The 14450-nt window shown below is 41.4% G+C and overlaps 1 protein-coding gene across 1 annotated transcript; it reads left to right on the forward strand.

Annotated features, from left to right (window-relative positions):
- The first annotated feature begins 8021 nt into the window (after positions 1-8021).
- LOC124596383 lies at positions 8022-14069 on the forward strand. The gene is made up of 2 exons (XM_047135503.1): positions 8022-8100; positions 13577-14069. The coding sequence occupies exons 1-2, from the start codon at positions 8052-8054 to the stop codon at positions 14026-14028; spliced, it is 501 nt and encodes a 166-aa protein (XP_046991459.1). The 5' UTR covers positions 8022-8051; the 3' UTR covers positions 14029-14069.
- The last annotated feature ends 381 nt before the right edge of the window (positions 14070-14450 follow it).

Genomic DNA, 14450 nt, shown 5'->3' on the forward strand with positions numbered 1-14450 from the left:
ACAAATTCATCGCACATTCTCACACGTAACCCAATTGATCTTCCACAAAAAACTTTCAAAGTAAAGCCTCTCAACTACCATTTGCAATATTTGCTGTTAGAATTTAAACAGTTGAAACCGAGCGAGGTGGCGCAGTTTGGTTCGGTTCAAACCCATGTCCGGCCATCCTGATTTACGTTTTCGTGATTTTCCTAAATCGCTTAATGTAAATGCTGGGATGGTTCCTTTCCAAGGGCACGGCCGACTTCCTTCTTCATCGTTCTCTAATCCAATGGGACCGATGATCTCGTTGTTTGATCCTCTCCAGCAAATCAACCAACCAACAATCCAAACAGTTGTGAAGTCATGCTCATCGAAAGTAGTTTTATATCACACTTTATCGCATAGTCTTTGTCCTAAAGCATTTGGGATTTTACTGTCGACAGACGCCTGTGTGTGCACCGTGTTTGGTTGTTGTAAATGGCAACTAAAGTTTTATTTGGTGTTATTCTCTCGTTTAAGTTTTATTGCTGCTGAATTATTCTGCAGTGGCGGACTAAAGTAAAATTCTTTGTAGAGTATCAGTTCTCACCAGTCAAAATTCCAAAAAAGAAAAAAAATAGCATAAACAATTCAAAAATCCCAAAAGTCTGAGAAATTGACGGGTTTTTCCCGGCTGTCCCGGGGCATATACACGCTGAAATGAGTACCTCAGGATGTTCAGCTACATCGCTTTACGAGAATCGACGGGTAGAACGGCTTTAGAGCGTACTCCAGTTTTCAGTTGACTAGGCAAAGCCGGTAGAGATTTTCGGGATGTACGTCAGTGTGGCGTGAGCCGAGCACTGCTGGAAAAGCTGCTTCATTCATGACAGTACTGTGCAGCACAAAATTCATCGTCAGAAGGTGGCACTATTCGGAACAATTCGTGTCGACTGTTCTCTGTTTCACCCTCAGCGACCCCACGTTGTTGCACAGCAATTGCCTGACGAAGTGTTGTTGTATTGACTGTGTGAGCGGATGATTAATGGATTAATAACAGCAATTGTACTTATATTTAAATGCATTATGCAGTATGAAACACAATCACAAATATTTATTAAATGATTTGAACGTAACTTTTCTTCTACACATTGCATTTTATTACAACAGCTTTAATTCGATTTCATACTACTTGCTACAAATATGAACCACATTTTAACATGAAGTCTCCGAGGTAAGCGGTCAACTTAGTTCACGGACGAATTCACCAACGTCAATTAAAATTAAGCACTCCTTAAATTACTGCTCTCTCTGTAAACTTTTTTTTTTTACTACTGAGCAAGGAAACTGCACTCATACGAAGCTGTTAACATTAGCTGTCGATTTTGGATTCGGCTGTTAGTTCCTAGATGTATATTGTTGTAGAACACGACGGCTCAGAACTGCGGGCAACACGAAAACTTGATTCGGAGCGCATGTAGCCCCCAGGCCGCCCTTTGAAGGCCTCTGAATTCTGCCCAATCAACTCGGCGTCGATCAAAGTATTCCTCTGATACCTCCGCACAGTGGATGCCAAATTTATCTAGCCAACTATCAGTCTACGCACCACCACTAGACTTTGTTACAAGAACGGTTCTCTGCTGTAACGTTGGACATCTTCCAGCTATCAAGTTTCATTCCAGAGAATGTTGTAATGAATTCTCCTCACGAAATTAACAAAGCTATAGTCGCTTCTCGACCGCTTCAGATTGTTTCTTGACTTCGATAACGATGCTGCTGAACGATGAACTGTTGCTATTGAGAGAGAAACGGCTTCAATAACAAGAAAGGAAATAAAAGTGCTTTCCATAATTTGAGCCGTACTGTCCTTCGTGACCCATAGTCAGAGGGGGTCACGGAGCTTAGCGTGCGATCGCTGGTGTCGAAGAGGGAGGATGTACTAACGTACGGGCAGTTTGTGACAGGTGGCCCGCGTGGACGATCGAGTTTGGCGAGCGGGATTGTATCGTACGGTGAGCTGTTTTGAGGTGGGAAGACTCGCGTCGTCGCGGTTTCGGTTGCGACTCATCCAGACGGACGGTGAGGAGATGTGTCTGGAGGCATGATGTGTTGCCATTAGTATTATCGAGTTCCCGGCTTCTTGTGGTAAGACTGCTCTTTCCTTATGTATTGTACCCCTCCCCCCCCCCCCCCCCCCACTTAAAGAGGACATGGTGGTTTAAACTGTGGCCGCTGGTCTGTGAAAATGTAGCCGTTGGTATTCGAAGCAGCCTCATGCAGACTAGAGCTTGGTTGCTAGAATGTGCCGGTTGTTTGCTACTTATTTTCCTGCCTGCAAGGTTGCACCGGCGACGCTCACCGTTTGACACTTAGAATCTGCCTGTGGTCGCGTGTTTGTGTTCACCGTTAAGCCGGCCGGAGTGGCCGAGCGGTTCTAGGCGCTACTGTCTGGAACCGCGCGAGCGCTACCGTCGCAGGTTCGAATCCTGCCTCGGGCATGGATGTGTGTGATGTCCTTAGGTTAGTTAGGTTTAAGTAGTTCTAAGTTCTAGGGGACTGATGACCTTAGAAGTTAAGTCCCATAGTACTCAGAGCCATTTTTTTTCACCGTTAAATGGTATATTGTAAACTTGATCTGCAAGTTTGCAACTTACGGATTCGTGTCGTGGTTTTCCTGTAGCGTTCCCCGAAATTTCCTGTTGTTGTCAACCTTCACCGTTGAATGACAACTTGTTTAACGGCAAGCTATGAGAATAGCCTTTCGACAGAACGCCGTTGAGTGTTCAATGAGCGTACAGTAGAAATTACCGTTATTACCAACTACGTCGTTGCTCTATGATTATTAAATACTGCTCGCATGATTACTATTTTTCGACAGAACGCCATTGATATTCCTGTTGTTGTTAACGTGCAGCGTTGAATGACAATTTGTTTAACGCCAAGCAACAAGAGGAGCCTTTCGACAGAACGCCGTTGAGTGTTCAATGAGCGTACGGTTGAAATTACGGTTATAGCCAAATATGCAGTTGCTCTGTGATTATTAATAACTTGGCAAGATTACTACCTTTCGATAGAGCGCCGTTGATATTTCCTGTTGTTATTAACGTGCACGGTTGAATCACAATTTGTTTAACGGCAAGCAACAAGAGGAGCCTTTCGACAGAACGCCGTTGAGTGTTCAATGAGCGTACGGTTGAAATTACGGTTATAGCCAAATATGCAGTTGCTCTGTGATTATTAATAACTTGGCAAGATTACTACCTTTCGATAGAGCGCCGTTGATATTTCCTGTTGTTATTAACGTGCACGGTTGAATGACAATTTGTTTAAAGGCAAGCCACAAGAAGAGCCTTTCGATAGAGTGCCGTTGAGTGTTCAATCAGCGTACAGTTGAAAATACTGTTATTACCAAATGTTTTACAGCCACTATCAGTTGTACTCTGTGATTGTGACTTGGCTGATTACATAGTTTTAGTTTTTTAATATATATATATATGGTGGTTAAAGCCCCTTTAATGTATGTGTATGTCGGGTCGCAGCAGGTGTGGTAACTGATTATTATCGTTGTCAGTAATATATATATATATATATATATATATATATATATATATATATATATATAATGTTGTTTAAACACTCTTATTCTTTGCTGTATGTATATGCTGGGTCGTGGCCGGTCGGGCGACAAAGTATTACTGTTGCCAGTAACAACTGCTACTTGTTGCTTCAACGATTATCTTGTTGTAGTCCTTCATCTATGTCTGTTAATATTTAAAAGGTAAAATAATTCTGAGCATTTAACAGTCTTACCCGCAGCAGGTTTACCTGGTAGCTTACGGTCATCAGCTGTAGGATTCTGGACTTGTTGCTTGGTTGATTACATTTTTTTCTAGTTTTATGTACATCGCAACAGGTCCGAGAATTAAACTATCATTATTGAGAATTGTGCCCCGGTTGTTGGTTTGATTGCGTAGTGACCATAATTTTGGTATATCCTTTTATAGCCGGCCGAAGTGGCCGTGCGGTTAAAGGCGCTGCAGTCTGGAACCGCAAGACCGCTACGGTCGCAGGTTCGAATCCTGCCTCGGGCATGGATGTTTGTGATGTCCTTAGGTTAGTTAGGTTTAACTAGTTCTAAGTTCTAGGGGACTAATGACCTCAGCAGTTGAGTCCCATAGTGCTCAGAGCCATTTTATCCTTTTATATCATTCTTCCGACTTAAAGTTTGGGAAGACAAGAAACGTCTGTGTTTATGATCATTGCAGGGCCGACATTGGCTTTCGAGGTTCCGCACCCAACCGTGACCTTGTACCCTGTACCTTGGGTGCGTATTTGGGTTGAGAGAGTTGCCTGTTCTGAGGCGCGCCACTCGCTATCTCTGTCGGAGCCCGTACTGCTCGATCCCCCGGAACTTGGTCTAGCCCTCCCACTCCCATTCCTACTTAACGATAAATCCAGACTTGAATAGGACCATATCATAATTGTTCGGGATATATTGGCTAGGTGCGATACGGATGCATTTCCTACAATATATGAGCTTGTACTGGTCCCTGCAACGCTTCGAGTGACAAGCGCACCCGTTGGGATCATTTTCGTCTCTGCGTTGCCTCAAACATATTTAACCCTGCAGTTGTATAGGAGGGTCAACCTGACTCCGAAATTTTTCGTTCGTTACTGTGAATGAGCCATCGCACTTACACAGCCCGCTGCCATCAATGTACACTAATAAGCCAAAACATATCCACTGCCCACCTCGACGTTGGATGCTGCCTGGTGGCGTTGCGGGCACGTGTCGCAGTAATAAAAGTATGTGAGGGAGCAGAGAAGGATGTTTGATCACCCTAGCGACGATATGGGCCACAAATGGGCAAATTCACTGAGATAAGCGACTTTGACAAATGGCAACAAATTATTACTCAGAGCCTGTGAATGAATATCTTCAAAACAGCGAAGATGGTTAAACGTAAACGTGCTACTGTCGTGAGAATCTATGGAAAGAGGGAGAAGGATAGTGCAACTACCACTAGATGCTAAATGGTTCGACGTGCACGACTCTTCACAGGACGTGGGTTTCAGAGGCTTGTCTGCTCCGTGAACTATGATGGGTGGCGATGTGTGGCATCTGTGACGAAAGATCACAATGCTGGTGCACGCACGTTTCTGAGCTCACTGTTCGTCGGACGCTGTCGAACATGGAGCTCCGCAGAGACCAGCCCTACTCTTTCACATGTTGACCCAGTGGCATCGTCAGTTACGATTGCGGTGGGCACGGGACCATCGAGATGCGATGATGGATCAATGGAAACGTGTCGCCTCTTTGGGTAAATCACAGTTTTGCTACCATAGGTGGATGTTCGTCTCCACAAACGTCATCATCGAGGTGAACAGCGATTCGAAAAGTGCAACGCACCAAGGAGACAGGCTGGTGGGAGCAGTATTGTACTGTGGGGCACATTCTGCTGAGCTTACATTGGACCTGTTATAGTAATCTAAGATACACGCTGACAACTGTAAACCACCTCCATACCTTCATGTTTGATGTCTTCCTCGACGGCGATATCTTCTTTCAGCAGTATAACTGCCTGTGTCTCGGATCCCGAACCGTGCTACTGTTGTTCGAGGAGCATTACAGTGAAGTCACGTTGATATCCCGACGACCAAATTCGTTTAGTTCTATGGATTTGGCCGCTCTCGGCCTCAATCATCGCGTACGCAAATCAACAGACCGTTATGTAGGCGAATTACATGACCTGTGCGGAGGCACGTAATGCCACAGGCCTCCATAAACCTACCAACAAACTGTTAGATCCTTAGTACGCAGAATCAGTGATGTATTTCGTTCCAAAGAGGGACAAAAAAGCTACTAAGCAGGTCGTCATAATGTTTTGGCTCACCAGTATTAATTCAGCATGGAGTGAGACCTAGTAGAGAACGGACGGTCGAAGTTGTGAGACATCGCTGTTCAATTAATTTAACAGAAATATGTTCTCAAGGGTCACTGTAACTTGGAATACACATTGTGTAACTGTTCAATCACTGAGTGTGATTCCCTTTATGTGAGAAAGGCACGTGGAAATGAAATTTTACTAAAGGCAGATGCTATATGGAAGAAATTTGGAAGACCTCAATCGTGAAAGTGACGTAAGTGACTTTCCTGATGAAATTCATTCTGAAGCTGATACTCCTGCAAAAGTTACGGGAAATGTGGAAACACATCACTCTGCCGAATTGTCAGTCAGAGATGAAAAAAAAATTAGTTATCCACTGTAAGAATGATCGTTCTCAGCACACAGCTGTCCCCAATAGAAGAGGCCGGCCAGTTGTCGATAACTTTATAGTCCACATTCCAAGAATTGTGGAAATAATGAATGGATTTATGAATAATTGAGAACATCTCAAAATATTTGTGTAAATGTACAATTCATTAAACGAATAGTATCTTCATCTAATTAAACTGCAAATAAAATCTTCAGAGCCGAATCACTTTCATGTTTTATCATTGAAAAGTTATCATGACAATTTTTTCTTTGTCTCGAATTTTGAATGCACTAATACTAATGTTGACTGAAAAAGTACATGGCAATGGCGAAATAAAATGCGCTTAGTATGTGAGAGTACAGGTTCATTACAAAATATTCTACATTCTGGCGATTTCTTTACCAAATAATTGAGAGTCACTGTGATGACCCTGGTGTATAGTTCTTGGGATACTTTCAGAGATGTATACAAATAGAGATAAGAGCAGCCATGACTCAAAAGCACCTATTTGGTCTTGCTCCTACGAACATCCATCCCTACAGAAATCGAAAAAGTAATTTCAAATTTCCAATTACAGATTCACGATTTGTCCTATATCAAAAATATTCCCCGCTATGCAGCACTGCTGCATCGCAAACAGATAAATGTGTAACCCAAAAACGGAAACCATAACATACACTGGAAAGTAATGTGTATTATTAGCACAGACAGTTCAGTAATATGCCAGTAGAACGTAACAAGAAACATTTTTAAACACTTTTCATCACCCAGGTAGAGCGCGCTATTCGTGTGAGGACCCGTCATGGAGGCAGCAAACTGTCAGCCGAATACCTCACGGGCTGGCAGATTCAAGAGGGAGTCCAGCTGCGAATACCTGGGAGTTCCTCTTACAACGAAGGGAAAGCTTACGGAAACACCGGTGAGAACTGAGGGATGGGAACTATTTTAACATAATTCAGGGACAATGGGCCCAGAAAAAAACATTGAAAGCCTTGCACGTGTGAAAGTGTTTTGATTTATCTACATACAAAATGGAGCTGATGACTTATTCGGCATATGCGGTGTACCTGCATCGTCATGAGTGAAAGAAAGACGTTTACCGCGAGCATATTTCGTTATGGTTGAGGAAAGACTACAGGTTGCATCTGGATCTTGTTTATCCGGCGACAACAATTTAAATTTCTTTGGTAGATGATCTGTAGTGACATGATGAATTTTTACAGTTGGACGTCGAAGGAAGGGCAAAAGTTCTTCACATATTCTGAACAGTACATCCATCTCTAGTAAAGATTAACCTAGTCATCTGGGAAGCATAGCTGTAAATTATAGCAATAAAATACCTGGAACAAGGAGTATCTAACACTGGACCATTTCTTGCCTGTTTGCGATATACTTAAAAAGTAGGTATGTGTAAATGACCACCGGAATAAGGCTGCGCCCATAAACAGATGCAAACTAGCAGTCTGGAATTGCATAACCACTGTACCAAGAGAGAAACGCTGTAGAGTCGTATAAGGTAGCTGGATTTACTTATTAGCGCCTGGCTATCTGTCGCAGATGGAAATCAGATTACCCAAGCTCTCAAAGCCTCTTGTTACTTTATATAAAGAGAGACTATGAAGCTACTCACGAGCCTATCGAAGTTTTCCAAGCGTTGCTGCATTAAAAGCTTAATTTTACAAATGCGTCAGTGAATGACGCAGCACAGTTACGGTGAAGAGGCAGCCGACGGACGTCACACCTGGTGAGCTCAGAGTATATAAGGTGGTGGCAGCGATCTAAGAACCATCAGATTCCTTCCTTCCTTGTGTAGACGCTCAAGGACAGTCACGATGCTGAGACACGCCTTCGCTCTGTTGCTGATCGCAGCTGTTGGCAGTGGTAAGTGATCCGCTGTCTCAATCTTCTGTGAATTATTGTGACTATCTAGGAGCAAGTTATGCGCATATTGTTGTACCATATAAATAAAAGTCAGAAAACTGTTATGAAAATACACAGCAGCGAAATTTGAGTTGTGGTCTTGGAACGATAGTTTAGTGCATTTTTAATACCGCAGTGTGTTTCAGTTATGTTTGGTTAGGGCCTTTAAGCTCTCTCATGCATCGGAAGGAAACACATTTTCAAACGTGGATATACATATTTAATATAACAACTATCAACAATTTATGTAAGTATACTATCACACTATATTAAAAACAATGCAAACTTAAAACACACAGAAAAAAGGCAAAATTTAGAACAGAAAGAGGTCGAGACAGAGAGAGAGTTGAGAGAGATAACACATGTTCCAGACAAAAATTTGCATGTCTGTAGTAAGAACTACAGTTTCAGTCTCCGTTTATTCCAAGCTGCGTTCCATTAATTTAAATTTCAAACCATAGCTTCTCTCATTTTAGTCTATAACAGAACACTTTCTACACTTGAATTGACGTAAACACTTGAGACGTGAACTGACATGAATCGCGGGTTTGATTCGAAAGGGGGGAAGAGAGTGATGTGTTTCTCCATCCATATTCCGTTAGATACCTTGCCGTATGTGGTGGAGGGTACTCTGTGTACCACTGACGACTTTTACTTCCCCCTTTTTCTGTCCGAGTCGCGAATGATCTGCGGGAGGAACTACTGCTGATAAGCCTCCGTCTGAGCTTGGATGCCTCTAATCTTATCCTCATGCTCTTTTCGCGAGATAGGCTTATACGGAGAAGGAATCAATATACCGGTTGACTCCTCCAGGAACGTTCACTCTCGTAATTTTAACAATAAACCATACCATGATGCAGAATGATTCTCTTGCACCGCATGTCGCTAGAATTCTCTGGGCATCTTAGTGACACTTTCGCGTTTACCAAATGAACCTGTAACGAAATGCGTTGCTCTTCTTTGGATGTCCTGCTGACTGGCAATATTCAGATATTTTTCGTTCCGTTGGGTCCGCAACATAGTACATGTCAGTATAAGACATTATGAAACTGAATGCTCCAAACTGAGCTCCATTAAGGTAATACATTAATACATTTCTTTAAATATTTTACTCAGCAGGTCTGTTTCGGTTTATTAGCATTATCAAGCGAACTACGAAACTAACATTGGTAAGACTATCTATATGTAAATCAGGTCTGTTTTTTGTTTACAATTCCATTGGTACTTACGTCTAGTTGGAAATGACGACCATATTGCATCTCTGGACTTTTTTTTTTTTTTTGCTGTATCTTGGTAAGGATATTACATTTTGCAGTTACATAACGTAAAAATACGTTTTGTCAGACTTTTTGACAGTTGTTTACTACGATGCTGTGTATTTACAAAGCATATAAAGCTTACCTCAGATGATGTTACGTTATGTTCTTCTTAGTTGCCTTTAAATTATATCTATGGTCTTTGCAAATTTTGTTTACTGTAAGACTATTTCTTTTCCTATTCTACTACATCGAGCACAACCAAAATCTCAGAATATGCCACTTCTGGAATATACAAAATTACCTGTGACGGTTCTCACAATTTATATACTGTCCAAACCGGATGAACTTTTAAAGGCAGATTTAAAGAACGCATTAGAAACAGTGATAGCAGTCCTTCAAGCTTCTATTTACATAAGAAAACTCAACACCACAAAGCTAAGAAGATAGAAACTGCGTTAGAAAGATTACACAAAATACCGAAAGGACTTACCATGAACATTCTCGAAGAACCGGAAATTTATTTCATACGAGAAAATATCCGTACGAAATTCTAAATTAGCACACAAATTTTAAACTTAAATACTATTTCGAAAATTTTATTTACACTCTCGTCTGTTCGTTCCGTGGAGGTCAGGTAAGTACTAAGGACAGGCCAAAAAGTGGAAGGCCATCAACTGAAACACACAACACATATCAGGTTATTGTTAACGAGATTTTGAGGAACGATCGACGAAAACCATGTGAGGACATTGCATATGAGGCCAGAATGTCTGTCATTTCAATTCACAGAACTTTAACTCAAAAGTTAAAGATGAGTAAAATTGCTGCCGGATTGGGTCCGCATGATATGAGTGAGTGAAGAGCAGAAATCAGCTCGTAAAAGACTCGCAGAAGAATGCTTCAGCATTATCGAAAAGAAGGTTCAAAATTATCGAATAGAAGACGAACGGTTTCTGAAAAGGACTGTTGCATTTGATGAAACCTGGATACGAGATTTTGAGACAGAACTGAAGTCTCTGTCTTCATACTGGAAAAGTTCCGACTCTCCACGCCCAAAAAGATTCCGCTGTCAACAATCAAAGGTTAAACTGATGATGACCTTTGCGTATGACATAAATGTAGTTACAGCTACAGAGTGCCTCGGGGGAAAATCGTAGCAGGCGCGTACTGCTAACTGTTTCTGCAAATTGAGACCGAAAATTCGTCACGGAAGGCCTGACACACTTGCAGCTGGTTTCCTCATTTTGCACGATAATTTTTCAGTGTACTCATTCGCTCCTATCTGGTAGGGATCCCCTGCCCCACAGCAATACTCAATTTTTAAAATGCATAACAGACTCAAAATAAACAACTGTACCCAGGCCAGAGCACGAAATACAATCTTGCTCCAAGGGCGAAAATTCTCACGTTAAAGCTAACTCCAAATTATGGTACTAAGGCAGGCCAATGAAGCAGTTATAGTTCACCGATAATATTATCAGATGCAAAGAATATCCAATACATTTTAAAATTCAACAAAGCGACCAAATATTTTCACAAGCTCTTAAAATAATTTAGAGTTTATACTCGGAATCCGTGACACTATGTCCCTTATTTCACGATAGTGCAAATGAGCTCTCCTTTGAAATTTTTTCTAAAAATAAAAATAGGAGAGGGCAGAGAGGCGTTGTGTGGACAGTTTAAAAAAGGATTTGTTGCATCTTCTAAGTGTTCTGCCAGTAAAACTCAGAACGAATTTAAGACAACAACGTTAACCAGAAAGATGTAAATCTTCAAGAAGGATCCAGATAGAGGCACAAGCACTCTAGCAGAAAATGTGAAAAGAGTATGTGATTTCAATTAGTCTACGGTTCACCTTCTCAACAACATCATCTACCTGATGACACGGTTTTTCAGATTACTGCGACTGAGTGATACCTTATGACGACACAAAAACATTTCTTTTGTCGACAGTGAGAACCTTCCAGTCAGCAGACACGTGACCATGCTAAATGAAAATCGACTTTTCAAATTTATTTTTCGAGTTGTTAGTCTACATTCTGAAGCAGTGTACTATGTTCGGTTTTTAGTTACATTTCCGCCGTAAATATCGAAACCGCATGCGTTATACAGAAACAACTATCACAAACCGAGCGAGGTGGCGCAGTGGTTAGACACTGGACTCGCATTCGGGAGGACGACGGTTCAATCCCACGTCTGGCCATCCTGATTTAGGTTTTCCGTGATTTCCCTAAATTACTCCAAGCAAATGCCGGGATGGTTCCTCTGAAAGGGCATGACCCACTTCCTTCCCCATCCTTCCCTAATCCGATGAGACCGATGACCACGCTGTCTGGTCTCCTTCCCCAAACCAACCAACCAACCAACCAACCAACTATCTCAAAACTGCAGCCACGAATAGACACACGACACAACAATGTCTCTTACTCATTTCTCTCCAGACACTTCACGTAACGATACATTTCTTAAGCTCGATCCCTCTCGCATGTCGTTATACAGATTACAATATTCAACCTCTTCAGGTTCCATTCTCCTCAGTCAGCCTATGAATTGAGCGATTTCTACGATTTTTTGGAGAAAATAATGAAGCAAACAACATAAATATTTTTGTACATTATTTATTGGTTATTGGACTAACTGATATGATTTTTTTAAAGAAATTCTGTCATTAGCAAGGCTCCCATGTTCTGTTCCAGTCCTGCACTCTGAAAATCTTATGAAATAAAAAAATTAACCATTTTATTAATCTAATAATGCATGGACTAATAGCACTGTTTTTTGAGATCTTTGTTAGTACTAGCGCAGTCCATTTCGTCAGCTTGAAATACACTGTATCTAAAGTTGATGGAATGGAATTCGGGCACGCTAACAAAAATATCTTACTGGAATTTGGCTGGATTACTCCTTAGGAATATCCGCAAGGAGTAATAGGCAAATTTTCTATTTTATTTATTAGATATTGCGAGAAAATGATGAAAATCACACGACAGAACATCTTTGTTTAAAATGGCCCCATTTTATTATTATTCCGTGCAGACTGTTCTATAGATCGAGAAAGTTGTTTGTTTTTTGATTTCTGATAAATATGCAGACATCAAGACTTCTGTTATGGCGACATCTCTTTTTGTACAGTACATGTGACAGTTGAATTTCTTAAAAAAATAAGTAAATAAACAGAAAATGTCCAGTAACCAATAAATTATATGCAAAACGATTTAAGTAGATTTCTTCTTTAGTTTTTCCAAAATTAAATCGTAAAAGTCGCTTATTTTATAGACTGTCTGAGGAGAATGGGCCTTAACTTATATTGCAATTTTGTGTTATGTTCGTAGAAATTAGTAAAACCACATATTAATAAATGTGTAATACACAACATGGGAGACAATTTGATAAACTATAACTATGGAATGTATACAGGGAACAAATTACAAAACCTATAGCATAGCAACTCTCTCGTGCAAAAACAAAAAACAAAAACAAAAAAAAACAAAAAAACAGTTCGTCATAACATATTACTGTTCCGTATGTGAAATAGTTACAGACAATTATAGAACGACATCTTACATCATACCAAGAAAGCAGCAGACTGGAAAGAGATACTATTTCTATTGCCTTCCTAAGCGGTCGTTCCTATCAAGAAATATATCCGTCTTGCAAGTGGCTTTTGAGGGAACATTCGAGGAAGAGAAGTTTCATTGTAAAATTTATTTCTGATAATTGTTTTTACCCTTGTTGTTTGAACTACGCTCTGTTATTCAGTCGAATCATAATACGTCGCCGCGCGGGATTAGCCGAGCGGTCTCTGGCGCTGCAGTCATGGACTGTGCGGCTGATACCGGTGGAGGTTTGAGTCCTCCTTCGGGCAAGAGTGTGTGTGTTTGTCCTTAGGATAATTTAGTATAAGTAGTGAGTAAGCTTAGGGACTGATGACCTTAGCAGTTAAGTCTCATAAGATTTCACACACATTTTGAACATAATACGTCACTTAAAACAATTGTAGTCTTTTGCTTCCCTTCAAAGTTATAATCGTCATTTAGCAAGTAGTCCCATATGTGACTGTAAATACAGCAGCCGACAGATAATTTTAGTGTTTCTTTCAGTCTGTTGTGCTACTTTACATTCTAGTCACACTAGATAGCAGCTGGCTGCCACTTAATGCTGACGTGATGTGTTTTCAGCTTCGTACCCGAAGATCACGGTGCAGTTCCACGACCCGGCGGACTACCAGGGCGAGGCGAAATGCTGCATGGGCGCCTTCAACACCCCACACAACTACACGGGCGCCTACCAGGTGAACGCACTCTACCTCAGCAGCCACGTGCGCAACTACGCCACTCTGGAGATAGGCCCGGAGCAGCAGAACATCAGGATCACCATGAGCGAGACTCCGTATGGCGTGTCCGACTGGAAGGTAGTCGCCACAGCCACCTACTCGGAAGTAGCCGAACCTCTCCAGCTCCTCAGGGTGCCTATCAGCTACAAGACCGATCCGTCCAAATATTACCTGTTCGAAATCTCGTACGGTGGCAGCTACACATACCCAACATACTCATCTATCGATATATCTGCTGGTCCTTACAAGACAAGCTACAACGCCTTTATACTGGGTATCGACTACGAGAAAGCATAAATGTACTGAATACTCAGTTCCAATAAATCAACCTATTTATATTTGTTTGTTTGTTTTGGAAATATTTGCTGAAATTGGTTCCTGCATCCTTCCCATTCTATTAATTTGTATCTGATTCTATAATAGTGAGTATGAACACAGATCTTCATTACATACTCTCTTTCTCTCATGAGTAAAACCAGCTAGGCAGCTGTTTATGCCGAATTTAAACGCCCCATTGTGGCGCTGCGGGTACATGACGTGGTAAATCATTAAAGCTACCATACGTGAATTAACACGACGTCTGGGAAGTTGTATATCGGAAACGGCGGAGCTGTTCTAGTGAGCGTGTATGGAATGTGACTGAAGGACGGTGAAACCACGAGTGGCCATTACAGTGTAGGACATCCACACTTTATCAAAGAACGTAGAGGTCGGAGGCT

The sequence above is a fragment of the Schistocerca americana genome, chromosome 2 (genome assembly GCF_021461395.2).
Source record: "Schistocerca americana isolate TAMUIC-IGC-003095 chromosome 2, iqSchAmer2.1, whole genome shotgun sequence".
Lineage (NCBI taxonomy): Eukaryota > Metazoa > Arthropoda > Insecta > Orthoptera > Acrididae > Schistocerca > Schistocerca americana.

Coding starts and splice junctions, on each gene's coding strand:
- LOC124596383 (XM_047135503.1), top strand. CDS start 8,052: ATGCTGAGACACGCCTTCGCTCTGTTGCTGATCGCAGCTGTTGGCAGT. Junction 8,101..13,576: donor GATCGCAGCTGTTGGCAGTG/GTAAGTGATCCG, acceptor ATGTGTTTTCAG/CTTCGTACCCGAAGATCACG.